Source organism: Protopterus annectens, chromosome 1.part2, assembly GCF_019279795.1.
Source record: "Protopterus annectens isolate FY-2018-M chromosome 1.part2, PAN1.0, whole genome shotgun sequence".
Lineage (NCBI taxonomy): Eukaryota > Metazoa > Chordata > Ceratodontiformes > Protopteridae > Protopterus > Protopterus annectens.
This window is the reverse complement of record NC_056727.1, coordinates 891,700,118-891,727,886: the sequence shown is the minus strand read 5'-3', so window position 1 is coordinate 891,727,886 and position 27,769 is coordinate 891,700,118. Positions and strand designations below refer to the sequence as shown.

The 27,769-nt window shown below is 38.4% G+C and overlaps 1 protein-coding gene across 1 annotated transcript in view; it reads right to left on the bottom strand.

The window, feature by feature from the left end:
• PSMB2 (proteasome 20S subunit beta 2) overlaps nucleotides 1-27,409 on the bottom strand; it is a 404,353-nt gene extending 376,944 nt beyond the window's left edge. Inside the window, exon 1 of the mRNA XM_044059542.1 lies at nucleotides 27,166-27,409. Within this exon, the coding sequence (XP_043915477.1) occupies nucleotides 27,166-27,256 (91 nt within the window). The 5' untranslated portion in view covers nucleotides 27,257-27,409. The remainder of the gene's footprint in view (nucleotides 1-27,165) is intronic.
• Between the last annotated feature and the right edge of the window lie 360 nt (nucleotides 27,410-27,769).

The window sequence follows — 27,769 nt, the reverse complement described above, 5'->3', positions numbered from 1 at the left end:
ATACATGACATGCAGTTCTAATACATTTGTAACACAAGCATCTAGTATAAATCAGTTTGATACTCACAAATGACATATAAATTATTTAGAGAATTCCAGCTAGCTGTGCTGACACAGTACCTCCGGACCCATTGTCACAGTGGTGAAGAAAGCAATTGCTAACAGAACAGGGTTACTCTGGCAAAGAAACACTCAATATACATTTGGGGGAAATGGGTTGACTGTCTCTTTACTAGAGGTGAATCAGTCCAGAATGTGAGCAACCAGCTGCAGCCCTTGGGATGCTGACAAATGTAGCAACTGGGGACTTCAAAGCTACAGGGCCTGTTAGCCAAAGCCATGCCAATCTTACCTTACAAATTATGCATTTCATCCATTACTCTTTTCTGCTGGTGACTTCATGAAGAAAGAAAACACATTTGCAGTGCACTGTTCATCTGTATGTGGAGTGGTCTTGCAGTTGTCACTGCAGAGCTGTCGTGCACTAAGCCAAAACAAGAAGTCACTCAGATTGTCGGGTTTATCAAATATTCTAAGCTGCAGTCCTTAAAAATTCCAGATCCCACACACACACACACACACACACACACACACACACACACACACACACACACACACACACACACAAGAAAGGTGTGAAAATTACTAGGCTTGCTCTGTCAGGAGTGATTGCAAGCTTTCGAAGAGCCAGGAAGGCAAATAACAGGATGTCTGTTTGCTGCTATGCCTAATTTTGTATTTAAATAAATAGCGGTATTCCAATTGCCAAAAATGAGTATGTACAACTTTGTTTATGCAATGTCGCAGTTCAACACATCCTCATTCTTTATATAAAGATTTTTTCATCTTTTTTTTTTTTTTGGAAAAATAGTTTTACTTTGCCACTTAAAACACTTAACTAATGGCCAGCAAGCCAGTCTCAAAATGTAAAACTGAGCCGTGATCACCACAAAACTTCAACATCTTTGCTGTCTAGTCCAAATCACAAAAGCCGAGAAGAATCCCTTGCAAAAACAATGAAAGACATGAAGAGGAAAAACAAAAAGCTTAGACCTTCAAGATCTGTAGCAAAGAGAAAAGTGGAAATGAAAAACACAGGTTTTAAAGGCTTTTGGGAGTACTGAGCATTAAATAGGCAAAATTAGAGAGATAGAAACTAAGTCTGGTTTAAGGATAGCTACACTAAAGGGTGGAGTTTTCCTTTAATCAAACAGATGATCATACGTGGGTGGGGACAAAGCCTATCCTCATATACTCTGTGAACATGAGGCTTGGATGCTCCTGCATAGGAAGTGAATACCAAATCTTCACAGATTTCTGAATGGTATAAAAAAGAAACACGGACATGGGAAAGAATGACAAAGACAACCAACTCTGACATGGTGCAATTTTTTGCAAAGGAGAAAGCCAAACTAATCAATACAAAAAAAGCAGCTCCAAAGATATTTGAAGAGAAATACAAGGAAAGACACCTGGATATGGAATTTGTTACAATACAAAAACAAGAAAACAAAGGAATGTAGTAAAGATGGTTTAACTTTTACCTTACTAAATAAAAACTGAAATTACGGATTATCTACAAAGTGAAGAATTTAGTGTAGAAAATCCAGTACAGGCAAAGTCACAGTATGATACAAGTCCTCAGATTAAGGAGCACAAAGCTGAACAGGAAGTATGGACATGGGGAAAGAACGGAAAACTAAATCAATACCAAAGAAATAACTCCAAAGATATCCGAAGATAAATACAGGCAAAAGCACCCAAACATGGAAAATTTCACAATACAAAAAAACAAGAAAATAAAGGGGGCAATTAGAAAAAAATGATTAATAAGAAGACATTCAACAAATATGCTCTGGAGCCTTTTGTAGGAGACTGGTACAAAAGTTCAAATGAAGTTGTACAGCATGGGAAGGAGCAGGAAACAGTACCAACTCTGAAGCAGGCAAGGTTGCAGAGTGATGGGCCAAGGATTTCCCATCTGAAGGAGCAGCAGATGAAGCAGGATGTATCTGAAGAGGATGTGCCATAGAAGATATTCTGGAACTTTCTGCATAATACCTTCAGGAAATGGAGAACAAAAAAAAAAAATAAAGAGATGCTCACTGCAGATTAAAGTGGAGTGCAATAGTTGAGGTGTTCTATTACCATCTCAGTAAGGCTTTTCTCCAGCTGTGATCTAATATTGGACGTTCCATGTTGTTGCCTAAAATGTTTTTTTCGGTGGGCAAAGGGATAAGATTATTTGAAGAAATATCCACAGAAAATTTAATTCTCTGTTTTATTGTTGGTAAACAACTATACACTAATGGAGTAATGTACTTTATTTGGTCTTTTTACGCTTTTTTCTGTATATCTAATTAGCTGGATTTTAGCTGAGGATCCATCTCCATTTGGAGGGCTTCATTTAGTAATCTTCACTGTGTCAATTTGTGTACCTGGGATTGATGGATCCCATCAGGCCCATGCTTACACTTATCAAGGGTATCGGAACTAGTCAGAGAAATGGGATGTATGGCTAGGCTTAAAAAGGCCCTTGTGGCCGTTAGCCTAATAAACACCTATGAACCATCAGTTTTCCCAACAAACTAGCTTGTATAATTTTGTGCATTATTGCGTCATAATCTGATTAATGGGCCCTGGCGACTGCTGTGTTTTTTTTGTTTTGTTTTTTATATTTTTGTATTATTACAGAGTTAGATGGTAGTATGTAGTGGGTCCCACAGTTTCACATTTGTATGTGTGAATAATCTAATCAAAGGTCCCCCCCCCCGGCATGGTACTGGAACAAAAAACAACAAATGGCCCAAATGATTAGAAGTTGTAGGACTTTAACGTTAGTCTCCAGCAGCACCCTGATGCCTCAGCTGTTTGTCTACTAGGCATGAAATTGCAATAAAAAATGCGCTTATAAAAGCAAAATTCACTCAAACAATAAAAACAAAAGGCATTCAAAGTGCCAAATAGTAATCACATCAAAGTAGAGTACAAAATGCAGGGTTCAAAATATGGACAGACAATGACTGACAATATTCTCTATTTAGGGTTTCACATGTCTTGAACAAATGCCACTTCTCATGAGACAAACTGACCAGTAGATATAGTTGCTCTTTTCTCCCCTTGAACACATTTCTGGTTTATACATCCATGTTTTCATTCTCCCATTTATTCCATGCAATTTCTTTTCCTTTGGATAATAATCTGCATTGTCTTCTTGAATATCCCTGCAGACCCCTTTAAAATTTTATTTTTCTGTCCTCTTTCATACTACTTTGCTTATAAAGATAAGGTAAAAATACAAGCTACCACATTGCCCAGTTTACTAACTTTGTGTTGCTTGTGTCTATATCTGCTTTGTTCTCACAAAACTGTGACTGGAAAATACAAACAAAAAAAGATGTGCATATACACCAAAGTTGCAGACCTCGGTACTGATGCATGCAAAACACAGGATTATGTGATGTCTGTTAGTAGCAGGTATCTGTGACTACTTGTGAATGGATGAGTGAGCGAATGTTAATGAGATTCGTAGCAGTGGTGTGAGCAGTATTCCAGATAAAAAAATGATTACAGAGTATTGATGGCCATTGCCTGCCCCAAGGTTCTGCAGGAGTGCAGTGTGGCATCACAGATGCAGGTATAAATATCAGGACTACAGCAGAATGATGGTAGGACTGTAGGGGAGTGATAAGGGGAAAATAAAGAAAAGGTCCACTGACGAGGGACATGAAGCAGGATAAGATGGGGGGGGGGGGATGAGGCCTGATAATGAAGAGAGAAAAATCAAGAAATGAGGGTAATGAGCAAAAGATAAGTGGCAGTGGTAAATTTTATAATTAAAGGTTGAACACAACAGATATACGTAAAGTAAGACATATAGGGTTGCTTTAGCATGAATGGAAGGGTGTAGCAGTGAAAAGGAACAAACATGCTTAGAAACAAAGGGTGGACCTTTTTGCAGGGGAAGGGAGAGACAACAAATTCAGGGTGGAAAACTAACAAAAGGAGGGTAAACTCAAGATGCTTGTGCATATGACCTAAGTGGTCAGTGATGTGTGCCATCATGTCAGTATGAGCTGCCTTGATACTAGTGAGCAGTGAGACATGAGCACCTGTGGATACATTAATAACATTCTATAAGCATGCCTGTCATGAGATGTATGAATCATAAACAGCATGACAGTCGTGTCCAGAAAGGTCTATAACATTATTACTTGCACACATTGATGGGGAAACATCAGTACGCTGCACAGACAGATCACCACAAATACATGGAGAAGTTGCCTGCAGTAAGGACTTGCGGAAGAATAAACAATGGTAACCTGCAAATTGTATACCAAAAGTATGTACTGACCAGTACTGGCAAATATACGACTGGCAAGTTGATGCAACAGACGAGAGTAACACAGAAGTTCTGGGCATGCATGCAAGATGTTAACATCACCTGTGCACACACAAAATATACAGATGCCAAAGTACAGATATACTAACATTTCTGTACAGGTTAGGGCATAAATGTAAAAAAAAATGATAATGCATGCACAAGAATATTATTTAAACAGGAAGTGTGTTGAAGACGCACTTCTATGTTGTGTGTGGGATTGTTAACATGTCTAACATGCCTTACAAGGGAAGTAATTCTAATCACAGCTATACACAAGGACTGGGTAAATTTTGTATGACTGCATGCAATCACAGCCCACAGCTAAAAATATCACAAACACCGGACATGTATGGTTTTTCAATGCTTAATGGAAGCATGTAATAGGAATATCACAGCAGTTGAATACCAGACTAAACTGTGTCTGCCAGGTCTGGTGGCAGCCCTAGGGCATATCCTGACACATAATGTTTGGAGTAACATCAGTAGTAATGGGCAATGTGGTACAGCAGTGTCAATATGTGCAACTGTAGTAGCAGTGTCTCAAAGTTCAGAGTGCTGTATTTGTGTGCTCACACAGAAATGACAGACCATAATGGACAGTTTCGGGACCAGTGCAATTCACAAGATTCTGGACAGCCAGGTTAGCACTGTAACTATAAATCTGGTATCCATATAGACGGCATTCACGCATCTACATCTATGGGTGAAAGGACCACAAAATTCACAGTGGAATGTGCAAATACACATTTGTATGCAGATGTACATGTGTTACTATGTAAAGGTGTGACCACCCTAAAGACATGTTGACCATCCACACTTTGCACTCAGTGGTGTTAAACAGCAGCAGCACTGACAGGCACCTCTAGTGCAACATTAGACTTACAGTTGTGATGTCATCTAATTCTGTGCAACTAACATCCAGGGAGCTGTTGCGTGTTGTTGCTGAATTATTAGTAAATATACGTGCAAAACTTAACTAGCCAAATATTCTGCATTGTACTGTAGCTCACAGTGTTAGCACTGTGAGACAAATATCTGTTTTACAGCTAATACTATACATTTTTTCTGCGTTTCAACACCTGTTTATTCATGTTGTAAAGTTATGCTGTGTTTGACAGTTTGGTGTTTTCTTCCTTGTTACTGTGCATATCATTAGGCAACTTGCTTGTCTTTTCGTCTGACTACAACTGTTGTTATTCTCATGAGAAAATTTCTGTCCCTGGTACACCACTGAAAATGGAACCTCCCAGATATGCTTCTCAGTTAGAAATATAAAATAAATAAATTACAAGGATTGTTTTATGCCACAGAACTGGTTATACTTGGTTGGTGCCCATACACATACATGGTATGTACCTCGACATGGGTTGTCCCATAAAGGGCCAATCCATGTGTGCAGAGTTGTCCATTAATTTGTGATAATGGAAAAAAAAACTGGCATGCAAGCCAGATAATTTATAAATGTATGAGTTTACAATGTATGGGAATCAGAGTACAAACCAAATAAATCATATGTACTTAGAAACTTGTACACAAACTGGGTATCATAAGTAAGGATACATGTAAGAACACAGGAACAGTACTAGGTAGACAATAACAAGGGACCATAAGAGGCCTAGCCATATACCTCTAAGTAGATATGCTTACAAGTCCTTAAATTTGGCCCATCTGCCATATTAGGCAAAGATATACAAGATAATACTGGTGTAAAACTATTTGTACATTCAATAGTCAAAATTAGCTTTAAAGGCAGAGAAAGTAGTACATTTCTTGACCTGTAGTGGCAACTTATTCCATAGGTCGGGAGTACACAGAGTTAGAAACCTATCCCATCTTATTTCAACTTTTCCCGTTTAGGGGTAGCCACAGCAGATCACCTGCCCGCTCATGACTGGCAGTGGAGTTTTACAGTGTCTAGTTGCCAGCCCGGCGCCCAACCTTCCACAGAAGGCACACACACACGCACTCACACCTATCCCATCGCAAGTCTTAATTTATTTGCTGTATAAATTTAAGTCCCTAGAATAAGTATTTGTAGAGCTACTGGTTTTGTGAAAAAAATATAAGATCAAATAGTACTGAGTTTATCACCAATCTGTCAGGATATTTGAAGCATTTAAGGCCTTTTGATTTTTTTAAGAATTTTTAGGGCTTTCCATTTGAATGATGTACTTGGGAGTTGTACATACCAAAAGAAGGTTATTCATGATGGGTTTAGTAAGGGATGAGCACAGTTGTAAGAGGACTTGTTTGGATCTTGAAGGTCTTCTCTCAGAGATTAACCTGGCCAGATAGAAGGATTTCTTGACAGTGGTGGAAACATGATAACTGAATGAAGGTGAGTTGTCCATGTACCCATGTTTATGACTGTATCTGTTTGAAGAGGAGTACTGCTTGTAATATAGGAGGTGAATCTGGAGGTATCATGTGGTCTGTGAAAAACGCACAACACCTGTAGGAATCTTTATTGCCATTAACGAGCATCTCTAGATGTACATGGCAACCTCTGTCCTTCAAAAGAACATGCAGGCTACTGTACTGGGTCTCATGTTGGAACGCTGTAATACGATACATGACCAGAACTGTGACCTCCTTGTAGATGCTGCCAAACTATGCAGCTGCCCTTGACAGCCAAATTCTCAGAGAAGATCATATGCAACAGCTGTCTGGGCTGCCTATGCTCCTCAGTTCCTTCGAATCTCTCTGACTGTAGTAGCTTGTGTGATGGTTGTTTCATGGCCTTCCCACATCACCTTAAGACGTGAGGAAAAAAATATGACACAAATGTTAAATAGTGAAGGAAAAACAGTAATGTGGGAATCCTGAAATGCCATATCTTGGAGAATTCTCCCCATCTTGAGGTGCAGCAGTGTCAGACAGTACATTCAAGTAGGAGCAATATGGGGGCAAATGTTCCCATTCTATGGACAGCAAGACAGATCTCTATAGGTTACATTGACTTTGAAGTGCCCACTGCTTTCATCTCAAATTGCACTTTTCTTACCTAATCCGAGTATGTTAAAGACTTGTCATGTAGACATTTCCTCAGCACAGTCTCAGGTGCAGTAATGAAAGTGAACAGGAAAAGAGACGTGACCCTTCCTGTGACTGATTAATCCTCGATATCAACAGGCCAGTTACATATGGAGACAGAATGAGCCACAGTTAATAGCGGAGAGATGCTATTTTCAGGGTCTGTGGCATCAGTACTGCAATGTACATGACAGCGAAGATATGAAAATGCTGAATATGCAAAAAGCTTTAGTTGGCACACATTGTTCAAAAATGTATACATAAGCAATAGAAAACAAATATATTAAGCACCATTCCCTGTGCATGGCAACGGGACACACTTCTCAACATATAATTTAAAACTTCCCATAACCGTACTAAACCTGTATGCAGCCATACGTTAAATTGTCAAGTACCGTATGAACCTGCACGGTATGCATACTGTGTACATGCAGTACTATAGATAGCATGCCTTGCGCTGTTCTTTCAGCATACTTGGGAAAGTGAATATCTGCTCTGTATTTAGCGCCATCCAAGCGCAAATTGCCTCAGAGTACTGGATTTGCAGATATCTGTTTTAGCACACCACTGAATTTATTTGAAGGAAGGCAAGCATGTGTGAGTGTGCATTACCTACAGTGCATGGATATGAATGTCAGCATCAGTGCTGATGACAACCACACCATGTGAAGGTGCAGTCTGTAGTACCTGCAAGTCAGAAACGTATGCAAAACAGCCATTACTTCACATACGTTAAATGCATGAGAAATGGTGCAGCCATTGGGGTATTCTATACAGCTGCTGGCAGCATACAGATGGATGCAGACGATAACTCTCAACCTCAGTGCAATAAATCTGGATAAAGTCTGACAAAAAAACAGGGATAACGGTCCAAAAATAGGGACAAGTTTTAAATATTACTCTTAAAAAAACTTACAAACCCTGTTACTCTAGCAATGTTCTAACATGCATTTTTCTGAAGGATTTGAAATCAAAAACTCAAATGTGTGTCATTTATTTGACCTCAGATCATCCCAATGATTTGTCAGAAAATCACACATTTTGAGGAATAGACCAAAAATATGCGGCAAAAATCTGTACAGTTGAGAAGTATGAAATTGCAGACACGTCTCTCGTTTTTCTTAAAAGTACCCCACTCCCCCAAAAGAAACTGTTTAGCGGGGGGACACATCTCCCTCATGATTACATATTGGCAGGGGAATTAACTTTTGTTGTAGTCTAAGGTACTGAATTACATGATCTATCAACACGTCTGCATGTTTCTAGCATTTGTGTAGTGCAGAGTTGACAGTTAGGATTAATATGCAAATCCTGCCAAGGGGGTAGATGAGCAGCAAATATATGTTCTGATTTCTGTAATCACAGATTTTGGTTTCTCTTAAATTTTTGTAACCTAGAAAGTTAAAATATATGACCTCGTCCACATGTTAAAGTATGAATATGTTGTCACTTTCCACCAGTTTTTAATTTCCTTTGCTGAATTAAACATAAAAACTGTTAAGGCCTTGTCCCATTTAAACAAACCATATGAAATGATTTTGACCAAATGGGTTGATGTGCTGAAGTGCCTTTCAAAAATGTATCCATAGCTGTGGCAGCTTTTTTCCCACAAAAATGTTTTTATTCATTATATAACACAATAAATTAACAGTATAGTAACAAGAAAAAAAAAACTATACACAATGTCTACAACAACTAAAAAAGCAATATAGATGGGAGAACACAATATTTCTCCAACAGATTAGACAATTTTGTCCAAACAATTAAATGATGGGTTGTGTTGTTATGCCTTGCTTTTGTAGTAGCAGTCTCATTCTTACAAATGTATTTCACAAGATGAATAAACAACTTTTAAGACAGGAGAAGATTGGGATTTCCCATTTTTAGTAACAATTTTCCTTGCTATAGACAAGATAGACCATAGTAAAAATGTTTTGAGGAATGACTTCAGGAACACTGAAAAGGATCAGGGATTCAGAAATTATACAGTTGTCATTCCATAGAGCTTTACAAAGATAAGTCTAACCAAAAATGGGGAAATTATTTTGCAATTAACCATATATCCAGTCAGCATCAGGGTGTCCACATAAACATTTCATCTTCCTTGTACATTGTTAGTCTATGTGGGGTGAAAAAACATCTACGTAAAAATTTCCATGTATATACATGCCAAAACTGGAAAGATGTGGATTCCTTCACCGACTGTAAACAAAGTTTATCTTTTTCTGAGAATACTTCACCTGAATAATTCCAAAAAGAAACATCTGTTTTGCTAAAATAATTTCTGAGAATTAATAGCACGTCTGAAGTGTTCTTGGGTGAACAATTAGTAATTGTTGAGATAAAATCAAAGATTTTTAAGCTACTCTTACTGTATGCCTCTAATGAGGGTACGAGCTTGGTATGTATAAAATCCTTACAAGTTTGAATGTCCAGCCAATTGCAATTTTGCAAACTGTATCTGCTGATCAAATAGTCTGCAGAACTTATTTTATCAGCTGAGAGAAATTGATTCTAATAAAATAGGTCACCCTTCCTAAATTCTAACATTTTCTGGGTATCGAAAGATATCAAACATTCATTTGTGTAAGCATAGGAAACAATTAATAAATTCTTAATTAATAGATTAGAAAACATAAGCTTTTTAAAACAGCAATATTTAGTTTAAGAGGTGTGAGAACAAGTTTTGACCTTTCATTTTGAATGGATATTTTTAAAATCCATATAAAGATGCTTATATGTATTTGAGTATATGATTCAAGCTATGTCCTATTATTATTAAGAAGTAAGGTTTCATGTATTGATTTCCAATATTCCAAAGCAACACCATATTAATAAATACAGAATAAATCAATCAATATTTGGAAACACTTACCTCTTTCATCCCAGCATGTGGTGTGCCAGAGAAGAGCAATTCTTGTTTTTTTTGGGGATACCAAAGGAAGCCGAGTAATAAAGTTATTCATTTTCTGTTTAATTTTGACAGGTGGGGGAATTATTAGAGCTCGGCCAATGAATAAGATTTTAGGTTAACTATCATTTTGATTAAAGTTAGTCTTTATAGGACTAATTAAAAACTATACGAAAAGTCCATAGCCTATGTAAAGAATAGATCTTGTCTATCCAGCCCATTCAAAATATTAAGAGGTACTAAACGGGAGTGCGTCATCTCCCCATTACTCTTTGCCCCTGGCAATTGAGCCTTTTGCAAATTAGTGTCAGACAAATTATCCCCCAAGATACAACTGTTTGCTGATGACCTACTAATAACGTCTAAGGATACTGAAAATTCAGTAGATCACCTATTACATAATCTAGACTTCTTTGCAAACATCTCTGGTCTAAAATGCAATCACAACAAAACTCTGGCATTTCTAATGAATAAAATGTTACTATTAAACTAGGATCAAAGAGACAAACTGGGAGGGCACACACGGTATCACTATTTAATCCAATTATAAAAAAATCACTCGCATCTAATTACCAACAACGTATAAACTCAATTACTAGTCTAATAGACAGTTGGAACAGAGTCTACTTCACATTTGAAGACAAGCTGTGGCAGCTCTACTATATTCTTCCCAGCAGTCCCTATTAACTGAAATATCTTAATAATGGATAACTTTGAAATACAATTTAAAATATAAAACTGCACGGCATTTTGATAACATGTACAATCAAAAAAAGCATCTGCAAAATACCACTTCATCAGTGAAATGTGTAAATTTGTCTACTTCGTCCATATACTTCAGATTTAGTCTGCTACTCCTGGAGATCTCAGAAGTGTTGCATCTCAGGAAAAAAAAGTGAAGCTTAGACAAGCCCCTTCCATTTACTGTTTAAATAGTACAGTTTAGTTCTACTCTTTTCTGAAATATTGACTAAGACTTAAAGAACACATATCTAGTATTTAGGAATCCAGAGGGATAGGTCAGGTTGTGGTAGGTGTATATACAATGATTTTTATAAGAGAAATGTTTAAAAATATGATTTTTGGGGTTTTTGTCAATACACCTTTATTTTTTGGCTTTGTTTACAATTCTTGGGCTAAGAAGTTGAGAAGTGCGTATGTACGTATTCTCTATAAAATATTGATTAGTAATAATCTTGACATTTTTTGATCTTAGACCTTAGGTCATGGCTGAAAAGGGTCAGCAGACCAATGTAATTCTGAGAAGCGTAGCCATTTAGAACTAATAATTTGGCTCAGAAGGAAAACAGCAGTAATGACCAGTACTGACATTTTGTTGGAGGTCTGTTATGTCAGGGTTTAATTTGTTTGTTAGATGGTGTTACTTTATTAGCAGAGTGCCGGTCTTAATGTTTTTTTTAGTATCCCGGGCAGGCCCGAGTAAATTTTGGTGTAACCTGTATTCTTTTTTCCCTTTATTATAAAATATTAACAATGTTTACATCAACAGCTATCACGATATGCAAATAATAAAATGGCTGTGGGAAGAAAGGAAAGAAACCTAGAAGATGGTTAAAAAAGAAAAATAAAATATATAAATCAGCTCAGTTCAGAGTAATGCCCATTGATACTTAACTTATTTATAATGCAAACTCCACCTTGTACCAACATCTTTGCAAAACAGCAATTTTTCATTTTATAATTAAATATTTTAGTAACCACTGTGGCTAATGCAGTCTGCTATCTTTCCCCCATAAAATCCTCTAACATACCCAAGAGAAAGTTTTCAGGAGTGAATGGAATATCTTTGCCTATTAGCAGGCAGCTTGCTTCCAATATTCAGTATTCTGAAGACAAATCCACCAACAATGAAGCATGCCCTCCTTTTCCAAAAAAACAGTGTCAGTTACACTGAAAGCAGTCTGAAAATCTGCCGCAAGTCTCTGAACAATGCACTTCTGCTAGATTAAATCCCATCAACTTCAGTCTCGAAGTATGATCTCAAAGTGAAATGCAGAATGGGCAAAGAACTACATGTAGCTTGTATGTTGTGCAGTACACCTTTACCAGAAAAGCACAATGAATTTTTAACAGAAGCAGGGGAAAAAGGTCTGTAGCAAGCAGGGAAGCAATTGCCATTGCAGTCATTCTGCAGATAAAACTTTCTAGTCTTGCCGGCATTTGGTCAGATCAGCCAAGTTTAAGGCGCCTAGTTATGGACATTTTGTTGCTGTCTGTGTTGGTGCAAGACTGTATTGCTTATAAGCTATTAATTTGTGGGTGGTCTAAAGTGCATGCAATCCTAAGAAAAAAAAAAAAATACAGGTATTATTTTGCCTGTCCATTTGTCAGTCTCTGGAGTGCAGTGACATTTAAGTGGGAGTAATGATGCAAGAAAGGTGTGTTTGGGGGGCTTGCGATTTTTGTAAATGTCTAATTTGAATGTAAAATAAAGGTAGAAAAAATGGCAACAAGTAAAAATATGCTCATCTCCAAAACGGACAGATGCCTTCACAAACCAGGCACAGTCCATAAGTAATCCAAAGGAAAAACAGAGTAGTGCAGCTATTAAAATGTTCCACTGTTGTAAAATAAAAAGCACAATCCAGTTGTAAAAACCTACTACACTTTATTTTTAAGCGCTTTTCTTCCACTTATAGCGGGACTTCTTCAGACCACATACAGTTACTTCACACTGTGGTATAAAACCTGTTCCACTCCTGTTCCACTCTCAACTTCCCTTCAGTTAATTACATAAGTAAACTATGCTGCTTGATTAGTAATTGGTAAATGATACACCAATTAATTTAGTTCTTCACTGTTACTTAGATTTCAGTAAATGCGTCTTTCGGCTTTTCCCGGTTAGGGGTCGCCACAGTGGAACTCTGGTCCGTTAATGATTGGTAGTGGATTTTTACATACCGGGTTACCAGCCCTGATGCACAACCTTCAATGAAGGCACGGCCCATTCACGTATGCCTCCACACAGACGACACTCTAGCTGAGAATCGAACGGGACAACGTCTTTCTAGGAGGCGACAAAGCTACCGCAGCACCACCAATGAAGCTCCTAAATAATGTGCTGTGTGTGTTGCTTACATTAAAAAATATGTAGACTCTTGCTGAAATACATGTACTTGCATCGTACGATAATTAAATCAATTTTATAAGTTTGTGACAAGTGTTATGAATTTATATTTGTTTAAAATAAATACTTGTTTAAAATACATAGTTGAAAAACATAGTTAAAAAGTTAATAATATACATTTAGAATAAATACTTGTTTAAGATGCATAGTTAAGAATACATACTTAAAATGTTTCACTTCTACTAGGTTGTTGTTGTGTCTTTCGGCTTTTCCCGGTTAAGGGTCGCCACAGCGGAACTCCGGTCCGCTAATGATTGGTAGTTGATTTTTACGTGCCGAGTTACCAGCCCTTCAACGAAGGTACGCCTATTCATGCATGTCTCCACGCAGAAGATGCTCTAGCCGAGAATCGAACCGGACAGCGTCTTACTGTGAGGTGACAATGCTACCATAGCACCACCACCGCAATCACTTCTACTAGGTCTACGACTTAAAACATACCTTAATACATAAATAAATCAAGACATTAATACATAAATCACCTCTACTGAAACTAAATTTAAGTAACTAACAAATCTTGTCTAACAAATCTGTCTGAAGTACATTTCCTGAAGTTTATAAAATAAACAGCGTTAGTCCTAAGTTACCTGATAATGTGCATTCAGGAATGATGAATAATAAAGAATAATATGCAGGGCTAAGGAAAGGCAAGGGAAAAGGGGGGGGGGGAGAAAGGGAGGGAAAGGAATTCTGCTAAATTTTCTATGTACCCTCTAGAATGCATGTTTAGATTTGTGACTTCATGAATAATGATCATAAGTAAGAATTGGGACCTAATTCAGTCCGATAGTGTTCTCTATCCGGTAAACTACAAGGGCCACCTAAAACAGTTTTTAGAAAAGGAAAAAGATCTAAAGAACCTGTTGGAAGGAAATAAAGGAAAAGTAGTCTTTGCTAATACTAAAGGAACGTGTAAATGCCAGATGTGCCCTTATTGTCCCTACATTGACACAACTCAGAATGTTTCTATCCATGGGCAGGAGTACAGTACTAAATGCAAATTCAACTGTAACTCCAAGGGTGTGGTTTACCTAGCGTCATGTAAACCATGTCCTGCGTTCTACATCGGTAAAACCGACAGGAAACTTAGGGAAAAGGTGTACGAACACCTTTATAGTATTAGGAAGTGTAAACTAGAAAATGCCTTAGCCAGACATGTAGGTAAATACCCGAACCACTCATTTGGTTTTCGAGCAATAGACAGTGTTGCAGAAGACGGGAAAGGCAGACCAACTGCTTTACTCTTGGAAAAATTAGAATTGTCCTGGCAACTAAGAACCCGTGTGCCTGTCATGCCCCTGGTTTGAATGAAATTTATTCAACAGCTTGTATATTGAAATTGAAGAGCCTTTCAAGATATTAAGTCACAAATCTAAACATGCATTCTAGAGGGTACATAGAAAATTTTGTAGAATCTCCACCCCCCCCTTTCCCTTGCCTTTCCTTAGCCCTGCTTATTATTCTTTATTATTCATCATTCCTGAATGCACATTATCAGGTAACTTAGGACTAGCGCTGTTTGTTTTATAAACTTCAGGAAATGTACTTCAGACAGGTTTGTTAGACAAGACTTGTTAGATACTTACATTTATTTAAATACTGCATGCTTCAAGCAAATAGTTGCAACAGTTTCGTTAGAGGTGATGTATTAATGTCTTGATTTATGTTTTATGTATCAAGGTATGTTTTAAGTAATGGACCTAGAAGTGAAACTTAAGAATGCATTTTAAACAAGTATTTATTCTAAATATAAAATTCTTTTTAACTATGTTTTTCAACTATGTATTTTAAACAAGTATTTATTTTAAACAAATTCACAACACTTGACAAAAACTTTATAACATTGATTTAATGATCGTACGATGCAAGTACATGTATTTCAGCAAGAGCCTATATATTTTTTAATGTAAGCAACACACACACCACATTACTTAGGAGCTTCATTTATTGAAATCTAAGAAACAGTGAAGAACTAACTTAACTGATGTATCAGTTACCAATTACTAATCAAGCAGCATAGTTTACTTGTGTAATTAACTGAAGGGAAGTTGAGAGTGCAACAGGTTTTATACCACAGTGTGAAGTAACTGTATGTGGTCTGAAGAAGTCTCACTATAAGTGAGACGAAAAGCACTTAACAGAAATAAAGTGTAGTAGGTTTTTACAACTGGATTGTGCTTTTTATTTTACAACAGTGGAACATTTTATAGCTAGAATACTCTGTTTCCTTTGGATTACTTCTGGACTGTGCCTGGTTTGTGAAGGGGTCTGTCCATTTTGGAGATCTGAATGTAAAATAACTTGGGAGTACATCCGTTATGAGAATGTGTGTACCTCAGCTGCTATTTGTGAGATTTCTATAGCAGAGTTATTGCGAGTCAAGATCAGTGCGAGGTGAAATGGACTGGTTTCTTTTGGCTCTTGGGCCCCTTCCCAGGAATGCACTTTCCATAGAAGGTTCATGTGTGCCTCTTACAGTAGTTCACTAGAGACTGCCTAGAGTCAGGGCCTTCATTTACTTAGATGACTGGCTACTTGTTGCTTGCCTCAGGACATATTAAAAATGTCCTGCAGAAGGCAGTAACACAAGTTCATTTGTTTTGATGTTTGTCAGTGGATGACTTCCTCAATATGCTGGATCTCATGGTAGTGTTTGTGCCAAATTATGAGCGTTCTCTGGAAAGCATTTTTAGTCTGGTGTTCCCAGAATCGCAAACCCTGTTGGGTCTCCTTAAGGATTACTGAAACTTATAAAACACCATCAGCAGTGGTGGTATGATGCAAACTCCATTGATTCAGTTGAGCTGTCACAGAGATGGTCAGATGACCACTGTAGCCAATGACAGAGGGGTGAAGTCCTGAATTTACCCCTGCATGTTGTCCAGGCAGTCTGTTTGAATGGCAGCTTGGGTGCAGACTGTATAAGTGTCACTCACCTTAGTGCATCCACTGTGGGGTGGAATGACTATCCCGGATGCTGGCGCATTTCAGGAGTTCCATCTTCACTTAAATGTGTTGGAGGTGACGCATTTCTTATAATGCTGACAGACTTTAAGGCATTCTCCCACTACACTTGTAACAACATACCTGTTGTGCTGTACTTCAACAAATAAAGGTATATCCTCTGTCAGGAAGCAGCATGTGCCTTGTAATAGGTTACTCATAATGCCTTACAAATGGTGTATGAGCCACTCTATAACAAGGGACCTGTTCTAGAGATGGAAAAGATCCCAGGATGACCTCTTAACATAGCCAACCAAGTGCAAGTGACAAAAAATGTTTTTTTTCCGGTCCCCTTTCCAAGGAACATGACCCAAGGATGCCTTTGTACATAAATGGCCTCCGGTGTTCTCTGTCCTTTTCCTCCATTTCCTTGGAGATTCAGACTTTTGGTTATCCTCTTAAGTCTTTTTCTGCTCTTGGTAGACACTGGTGCCCCTGCTCCAGAAGCCACGTCACTTCCTTCAAGACATGTTTGTATTATCCGTCAAGCAAATCACATCCAGATCTTAACTCTTTGATAACATAACTTACGCAGTTCTACTAAATTGTCAAGAAACCTGTATTTTCAGTTAAGGTAGCAGAAATCAATGTCTTCCCTGAGATCTTGTTCTTAGAAAGCTTAAATTGATGGAAGGACTATTTTAAAATGCATCTAAAAAAGGATATTGATCTCCCTACCCTTTTTGTTCTGGACAATCTCACTGAAATTCTTGACTTTGGCCTTTGCTAGTCTTCTGTCAGTGAATATAATTATCCCTGACTTTTTTCATTCAGGAATAGTTTTTTTTTTGCACATCATCTTTTAAATTACCCCCCCCCCCCCCATTCCACCCTGAGACCTTCAAGCTAGAAGAACTTGTACTCTTCCATTTGAACTAGCTACCTTTGCAGAAATAAAATACTTTTACTGGAAGATTTCTTTTTCTAGTTGCCATAACTTCAGCAAAACCACATTCTGAGTTGCAAGCTGAGGTCGTGTTCATCATGACTTCTCACTTGTGGTTCATGAAGTCAGGGTGACACCTGCACCTGCCCAACTTTCTTTTTTCACTGTGGAAATAGTAGGAGCATCATGTCAATTGGCAGTCCAGGTTCTGTGAAGATGGGACTAATTCCTTCCACAAAGTTGACAATTTATTTATTTTGCCAAACCAGCTGCATACGTAAAATATGGTGCTAACATCCTCTCCAAGGACTCATTTCTGCTACAGCTTTTCAAGGAAGATGAGCAACCAAAATTGTCGCAACTAGAACTTTCTTATGGAAACCAAGATAGTCTAGAATTGCATAGAGATACTCATCTTGCCATATGTCAATATTAAAATTTTTGTAGTGCAAAAAGAGCGGTCACAGAAAGATCAGATGTCCACAGTAGCTTGTGCTGGTGACCTGAAGAGGGTAAAGCCTTGATTAGTTCCCAGAGGACCATTGTTTGTTTGAACAGCAGCTTGGGCACTTGATGGTGGCTGGGAGAGGATGATGAATGTGCCCGTTCTGTTTTGGGGGATGAAGCAGAGCCCCAAATCGGTCGGCAAACTGTCAGCATTGCATGTAGCATCCTGAAGGCAGGCTTTCACCACAGCAACCCATCACTTGATGGTAGCCTTCAGTAGTGAGTGCAGTGGAGCATGCATTTGCAAGTGGTAGTGGGATTTTGAGTGACAAGGGTAACTGCCCTCCATTGGCGAGGGGTGAGGTTAGGACTACAGAAAAAAAAAAAAAACACCCTCGTTATTGGGATGACCTTCAGGACAAAAGCAACCCTTGTGTCTGCTGGTATAACTACCTTCACACAGTGCTGTCGATCCCTTATATAGGAGGAGCGAGTGGGCCAAGTCTAATTTGGGATGGCTAAGTGGCTGACAGGCACAGGATAAAAACTACTTGGGGACATCTATTAAGTACTCTATTTGGAGAAGCATTGAAGAAACTGCCTAGATATAGATGGATTTTCCTGGTTTATTTCTTTTGGGTTTTTAATGCTAAGATGGGAATTAACCCATTTCCTAAATCAGGGTATGATTTAAAAGTTCATGAAATACGATTGTTTCAGTCTTTGTGGATACTGCTAAGAACACTTTTAGTGGAGTGTGCCCAACACCGCCTCCTTCTGTAACTCCTAGGGAGTTATATGAAGTATGACAATAATTTTTTAATTAAACCCGTTGTTCCTTCTACTCTTGGAACTGGGTTATCTTTCTTCCATGTTGCTCTTGTTTCTGTCTGCAAATCAGGGAGTTTTATAACGGTCTCTCTCTTTCTCACTGCATGTAAGAAACTGTAATCACTTGGTGCAGATTCAATGATCAGTGCCACTTGTCTTTTTTTGTAGTCTCCTACATCAGTTTTTCTCAAAAAGTTTTTTGCACTGTTGGTAGTGGGTGAACCCCATGCGATATAAACTTCTTCATTCTCTGCAGTGCTTTGTGGTTCATGCTCCCAGTGCTTCTCAGCTACTTCAGTACTGTAGTATTTGCACAATCCCCATTGCAAACGTCTTACCACATGATTTGTAGTTTTCAGTTTACAGGCCTTATTCCATGAAAGTATCACACCCAGCAACAAGACATGCAACTGTTATTTCTTTTTTTATAAAAATTCTGCAATTTGTCTCGTTTCCCCCACAGGCTCAGTACACTTTGAAAACCAATGTGCATGTAGTCCACTATCCTGGAACTCCCATTATTGACCCTTCAATCTTTTGGTTTCAATTCAGTCCTCAACCATTCCTGCATCAAACTCTGATTCAGGTTTCTCCGGGAGGTCTCTGTGCTTGCCACAATATTTATGCCTTTTCCACATGTCCTTCCTTCTTATCTGATCCTACTTACATTTTCAAAACATTCTGTTGCCGTTTGCTTTTTCTTCACTTCTTTCTGGTTTGATTTCTATTCCTACTTGTTATCAAAATGCTTCAGCTAAACTAAGTAAGTCATCTTGGACTTTTTCTCCTCATGTTTCACTCTGTTGTATCCGATGAATTCAGCAGATATGTATGCAGTCCCACAACTGCAGTTCTGTACGTATAATCAGTTTTAGGAGGCCCATACCTCCTTTGGAACGAGGAATATATAATGTTGGTATACAGTGATTCTGTAAATCATTAGTTTCATTCTACAGAAGTATTTTTTTCTTACTGAGTTTTATTTGTACTTATTCACGTTTTATTGCCGATTCCTCATCAATTCCTAAATATGGAGACACTTCCTTGTGCTCAGGTTCCTTTAAATTACACTCCTGTCACAAATTCATACTTTCTTTATGTTGCTTTTGCACATTTATTAAGACCAGTGAGACTCTTGTATCATCTGATACAATTTTAACCACTTGCACTTGTGATTTCAATTCCTCATCTGATGAATTATACAGTTTAAAGTCGTCCACAAAAAAAGATGAAAAGTCATTAAACAAGGTTGTTTTCTGGGAGCCTAATTTTTACCACGGCCTAATCTGGTAAGTAAACAACTTATTGGCTGGTTAAAAGTGAAGACAAAACAGCAACCGTGACAGAGAACCACACTGGAATATCCCCTTTTAATTTTGTTAACCCTGGGATAATAATTTGCTCTGTCATGGCATAACTAGGGCTAAAGCTGTCTGTGAATATGTTAATACTTGCCAAAAACTAGCTACTGTGTCTGGGCCTAGGGTTTCCAGCGAGGCATTTTTCTTAATTTTGTTTCAGTTGCTCTGACAGTTAAGCCATTCCATTTCATACCCTCTACATTAGAACTCCTTACTGTTTATTTTAATTTTTCTCTCCATTCACAGTCCTTGTTACACAGGGTCTTCATAAATATTTTTCCAAAATGTGTCCATGTCTTCATTTTAGGTGGTGTTTCGATTCCTTTATCTTTATTTCCCAGTTCTCTATAAAACTCTTTGCCCATCACTGAATTGCTTATTTTCTACCTGCCCTTTACATTTATCTGCCTGTGCTGATATTTTTAGTGTTTGACAGATCAGAGTCTGGTTTGATCCTGTGCGTTGCTTTTACCACATCTATCTTTTGTAGTATCTTTGATCTGTTCCCTCTTCACTGTTCTTCTAACAGTGATACTTCTCATCTTAATTGCTTTCTCTATTAGACGTTGCTATGGTGGCATTTTGTTTCTTCCCTTCCCGCACAGTTCTGTTTTTGTGGCAAAAAATTTCTGATGATATGTTTATCCATTCTAAGTCAATTTTCTTAGATTTCAGTCTAGAAGAAAACAAGCATCTCTTTTTGGTTCTCCATTTCCTGAAGGTATTATAGGTTCATAGATGCTTACTAAGCTAACGACCACAAAGGCACACATATGCAAACAGTACATTACACACACTCTTACAAACACAATGCTTTCAGCACCTGCACTTCAAAGTATTTATTTTATTTCTGATGAAAGAATGGGGCAGTCCTCCAACACATAACAAAAGATTTAAAAAGCAGAGAACAAGAAAAAGGACATTTTTTCATATCAACCGTGTTGCTCCAGTACTATAGAGATCTGTTGCAATGCCCCTCACTATCTCGTGTGCTCAATATATATTTCAACGCAGCTGTTCACAATAAATGGAGACAGCAAATAATTGTCAACACAAGGCTACTGGCAGGTGAGATGCTACATGTCCCACGGCTAGGTCCAGTGCTACTTCTGATTTTTTCATTCTCAATATTCACAAATACCAAAATAAGTACAGTATCTAACACCCAGGGAAAAAAAGGAGGAGCAAATGCAAGCATAACGTACATGAGATTAAGAAGAGACCAGTAATGGTATATGACATTTGGTGTAGTAGAAATTCTATACACCCAGGAGTAAATAAAAAGGTTGGTGAGAAGTATCACTGTGGAACTACCTTGTATAAATTTTGTATGCCACAGGTACAGCAGGACTGATTAAAGCTACTGAACAAACCTCAGCAAAGCTATAGCCAAGGATCACACTTCAGCGGCCCTACCTGGCAGCAAGACACTGAACAAAAGTAGAACATCATGGGTGACGGTGGTAGCTTTAACAAATGGTTTAAAGACCTCATCACATCCATTGTGAATTAAAAGCCAAGCATGAATTGAATCCCCCCCTTTAATTTCTAAATCTAAACATTCTGTGTCTAGAAGTACTACCACTCTTGTTCTGTGATTCTCTTAACATTCGAGGATCAGGATGGCTGGAGTATCTGTACTGCACAATAGTAGCAGTGCTACTTCATACCAGTTGCACCGTTCTTGCTACTTGGGTTATACACAGTGGTACACAGTTACCACTGTGTCCTCAGCCTATCACAGGACATTTGTCTATCTGCTGACATGAAAGACACTCAAAATATTTTCACATTTAAATCGGCTACGGTAATGCTTGTTCCCTCATTCACTAAAACTCGAGACAAAAGCCCTTCAATGCTTCTACTGCTTTGTTATCCAACAGTCTTTCACATTCACTCACCTTCAGATGGATGCAGATTTTTTGGAAGAGCTTACATTTCATCAAGCTGGGAGAAGTAAATGCTCCTCTTTCAGGAAGAAAGATACTACTTTGTTCCCATTTGTTTCATGCAGGAAACTACACTCATTATACATATCTCCCGGTGACAGTTAATACTTTACTTTTTTCTCTTATGTTGACCGCAGAATTATTGCCATTTCTTGATGATTCATTTCAGGTAGTCACTCTCCCTTCCCTCATCACATGATACTCACACAATTATAGTAACCCCTTTCTGTTGTCTCCCAAGCCACCTTGTACTGGAATTGGTATTAAAATAATTTTCTTACTGCTTCTATTATGTCCTGTGGGTGCCCATAATTTTGCAAATTCTAGAAAGTAATGATCATCTACAAACACAGACGAAACTATGTAGACATAATTATTCTTCATGTTTCTGCATTATGATTTGAAATACTTCCATTTTAATTCAATATGCTCATTTTGGCAATCCAAATCATAATTTTACTCTACATCGAGGCTCTGCACAGCACTTTCAAACATGTAAAAGGAATCATACATGCTGTACAAGCAAGCAAAATCTGAAGGTAATACTACTCAATACTAGAAGTCTAAACCTCAAGATGCACTCCCTCGAAGCTCTCCTAAAAATGGAGAACATCGATATCTGTGCAGTAACTGAGACCTGGTTCAAAGCGCCAGAGAGTACCCCATGCAATACCAGGCTACAACTCGTACCACACTTTTTGGCCACCAAACCAGGACCAAAACACTAAAAGGTGGAGGAGTGTCCATATTCACACCTCCAGGCTGGTTGTCCAACACAATGCATCTGAAATTATCCAGGTGCAACTAACACTAGAAAAGACTGCAATACAAATTGCAGCTTGCTACAGATCCCCTACCATGCCCAAAGATTCCCACTACACCTTTCTAAACACACTGGAAAATATTAAAATACAACAAAACACCCTAATACTGTGTGATTTCAACTACCCTCCCATTAAGTGGGAAAACTACTCCTGTACCAACACCTTCGCTCAACGGTTCTTGGAATTCATAAATTCCAACGCCCTAGAGAACTAATTCATAGTCCCACCAGGGGTACCAACATTCTAGACCTGGTCATTACCAACACGGGAGATTGATGGCCCACACCAGTGGTCACCCCCTCATTGGTCAGATCAGACCATAAAGTTAATCACCCTTGGCATCCACATCCCACTCCCATTTAAGGAAACCTCCGTAAAAAACTTCTCCAAAGCCAACTTCATGTTTCAAAAGTCAGAAGTAACAAACTTCATGACACCCATGCAGATGGGAACTAGAAGTTCAACTGCTGAAACCTACACCAAGGTGCTGTATGAGCACATTCACTCATGCATGGACAGAGCCATTCCAAATAGAACCAAGACGCTGTCCACTAAAAAATGAAAGCTGATCTTGTGGCCCCTGCCATAAACAAGCTGTACAACAGAAGGAAGAAACTGTTGCCGAAAACAGGAAGAACCCAGGATTCAAAAACTCCCTCACCAGCTTCAGTAGAAAGCAGAGATCCCTCATAAAATCTTCCAAAGCTAGTTATGAAAACAAAATTACAAAAGATTTCAAAGACAACCACAAGGCATTCTACAGCTATGTCAAGAATCTAAATGGCAATACTCAGATCTGCTCTGAGCTACAGCAGAATGGCACTAGATATACTGATCCCAAGAATATTGCCAATATCCTGGCAGATAGATTTAGTGCCCCCTCTCACCCCCCTAAAGGGCCCATCTCAATACCGAAAGAATATCAAATTCCAGTAATCACGGCCATTCAGGTAAAAAAATACACTCTCCAAAGCCAAGAATACAGCATCCATTGGGCCAGACGACATCCCAGGCTGTGTACTGGATGAACTACAAAATGAACTGGCACCTCACCTATGTGCCATGTTTAATCATAGCCTCACCTAAGACTTCGTGCCCACAGAGTGGTGCATAGCTACAGTCATACCACTCCACAAGGGGGGATCCACTTTGGATCCCGTGAACTACCGTCCCATCAGTCTGACGAGCCTGATCCGCAAGACCATGGAACGTATTATCATGGAACTTATAAACAAAGACATTGGCAACCTTCAAACACTGGACCCCCACCCAGTTTGGGTTCGTGAAGGGCCGATCTTGCCTCCTGAACCTGATCGACTTCTTTGAATCAGTCTCCAGAGCCGTGGACGAGGGCAAGGTGGTTCACACAGCCTACTTGGACCTCCCCAAGGCTTTCAACACTATCTGCCACTCTAGAATCACAGATAAACTTACTAAGCTACATCACTCAATGGGTTGCAAACTGGCACACACTGTAAAAGTAGCAGACTCCAAATCCAGCTCCAGACAAGTGACAAGTGTGTACCACAGGGTTCTGTCCTGGAACCACTCTTGACTGGCATCTACTTCTCTGAAGTACAGGCCAACACTAAGGGACTCTTGACTTTCAAAGTTTGCAGATGACTGTAAGCTGGGATCCATTATTGAATCCTCAAATGATGTGGATATACTACAAAAGGGCCTTACCGAAACAGATGCCTGGTGCCAGAGCCATGGGCTCAAGCTAAACGCCAAAAAATGTATAAATGTCCCCTTTGGGAAAAACCACGTACCTGTGAACTACGACATAGGTGGTAGTACACTAAACACCGAGACCTAGGGACACAGGTGGACAGTGGTCTCACCTTTGAAAACCACATAGCCACAGCAGTTTAAAAAAATCCTTCTACGTGGCACACCTCATCACTAAGGGTTTTTCATCCAGAAAAAAGGAGGTCATTGTCCCTCTGTACTCATCCCTCATTAGACTCATTATAGAATACAATGCCCAGTTTGGTATGTACCTCACAAGACATCTGCATCAACTAGAAAGGCCACAGAAATACCTCACAAAACAAATCACAGGCCTAAAGCAGATGCCTTATGCTGACCGTCTAAAGAAACTCCAGCTATACTGTATCATATCGCCTACTCAGAGGCGATCTTTGCCTAACATACAAAGCCATGTCAAACCCAGAGTTGTTGGACATGCTACACAAAGAAATCCCAATCCCTTCGAGCCACACCTTCCAGGGATCTTAACCTTGTCATCACAATGACTAGAACATGCTGGACGGATAGGTTCCTGACCCACAGACTCCCCATACTCTGGAATAGGCTGCCCATACATATCAGACTGAGCGCCTCAATGGCCCTCTTCAAGAGGAACCTTAACGATTGGATGGAGATAGGAAATTCACCCCAGGGATCACAACAGCAGCCCTGCTAGACAGGGGTCCATGAAAGTAAATATTTGTGGGAAGCAATAGCCAGGGAATCGTTATGGCTAGGTTTGTATAGGCCCTAGGGCGGATAGCCTAGTACCTACCTATGATACAGTCATATAAACCTGAACTTTCATATTTGAATCCTTTACAAAAAGAATCTTTTCATGAAACCACAGTTCAACCTGTTCACCTTCAGCTTTTGGCAGCTCAAGCATTTCCAGGTAAAGAATACAAAAACGTTTTAATTAATGTGTTTAATGCACATCAGAAATGATGTCATTTAATTTTATATATTGCACCTTACTCTACAAACAAATGCCAACTGTTATGTGAGAAAGGCAAAACCACTGCATTTCTTTTATGTACCTCTCCACTCCTGCTTTGCCTCCATCTTTCTCTTTAGCCCACCCAAAAAATAAAAAAAAAATTGATAAAAATTTGAAAACATCTGGTTAGCACAGTTACAATAAAATATATAGAGCAGCAAGAACAAATTATCATGAAAAGATGGAGACCTAAGAACTCCTACAGAACAGACTCCCCTTGGAGGTAAAGCATAGCAGCTCTAGTACCTTTTTTAAGCGTCACCTGGACGACTGGATGGGCAATCATAAGACCAACCCCCAGCTGGCCCCAACAGCTTTTATGGAAAAGGGACCAAAAAACTAAGCAGGGCTATGGTATTAATTAATGTCTTTAATAGACTGCTGGGCTCAATGGCAAAGCTGCAAAGACCCACTGAACTAACAGCCTAGTGTTAACTTATAAACACAGCAAAGAATGGAAGGAAGGAAAAACTAATGCAGGTTGTGACTGGATATTTCCATATGTAGATGGAATACTACAGAAATAGTATAACTGTTTGTACTGAAAGAACACTTATGAGCATGGCTAAGAGGGGAGTTTATTGGGAGATACATCAATTCATAAATAAAGGTCATTTGAAGTTAAAGACAGTGAGTGTACATGTTGTGCAGGTAGAAAAGGAGGAGATTAAAACTGGATCTGTCCATGGCGGATAAAAAGGTTATAATGTAAGATGAAGAGCTACTTAATAAATAAGAATACCAAATTGGGACAAAGTGCAAAACGTTTTAACTGTGTAAAAGAAATAACAGATAATGGGAAACTAGGAGTGAGAATGGCTCCATGCAAAAACAGCAATGAAACAAATATAACAGATGCTCTAGATGCCCACTAAACTACTTCAACCAGTCACATTTTGTTTCTGATGTTGCATATGCATATTCAGACCTATGCTAATATTAGAGTGTTGTCCACCTGCAATTTTAAAAGTTCTACTTAAGACAAGAAAATGTTCTCTTCTCAATTACTCTCCTCCCGAAAAAAAGAGAAATTGCACAATGAATTTTTATAATGCATGTCAAACTAGCCTAAAGTAATAAAACGTTCAATAATCATCCTCATTTGCCTACAACAAAGAAACTCTCAATAGAGACGATCAATGTATTTTACCCACTTCTCAGTATTCTCAAGAAATGATATCATGAGTAAGACAAAAATACTATTCCAAAATTAATGGCTACGACATAAATGTTATACATCCACATTTATATGTTTATACCTACAGATAAATACACATAGACAAAGCAGAATAGAAAGTGAAAGGGTTTTAGTGCATGACACTGCAGCCATACTGTAATTGTCTACTACAGTATGGTTGCAGTGTCACAGTTGAACTAAAGCAAGAAAATGAAAAGTAGAAATAACATTTTACTGAAACACAACATCAAACAAAATGCAAGAACGTTTACAGATAGCCTATCTAAAGTTTAACCACTTTAAGAAGGAAAACAAAGTTCCTCAATATTTATGCAATTAAACGTCTTAAACTCTTCACTCAGGATGTGTTCTTTAAGCAGCACATATCATCTGGGTTATCATTTAGATCAAACCATCTCCAATAAATGTAAAACAAATAAGAATAGAAGTCGTTCTCACCGTGTTTCATCTGGATGATGCTGCTGGCTGCCACATTATCTGCACTTACTAAAACAAAGTCTTTCCCCCTGATACCGATTAAATACTCCATAGTGTACTTTATAATTACTACACAACCTGTTCTGTAAACCTCGGTCTTTACCAAGAGTATTCAACTGTCCTTAGCGTGCCAAAACACCGGGCCCACAAGAAAAGTTCACACTTACACAGCAAATCTGACAGTGGAGTAAAAGTAACTGGCGCACATTGATGACCTCAGGACGTACTCGCTAATGTACGTTTCCATACTTGTGCGTAGAATGGCATAGTACTGTTAGTGCTTTCTTTGGGGTTTTTCGTCTTTGGTAGAGGAAACTTTGGTTGCATCATTTTTAATATTATAGACATACATTTTAAGTAATATTAATAATTATTAGTTATTAAGTATTATTGTTTATTATTAAATGTAATTCTCCACTTTTTCTCCAAAAGTCACAAATTTTAGGAGGATTAATCTACGTTTACCGCACAAATAGTATAAAAAGAATATAACCATATTGCAAGGCAGAAAATACAATATAAATTATACAGTAATACAAGAAACTGCATTATCAAATATAAAGTA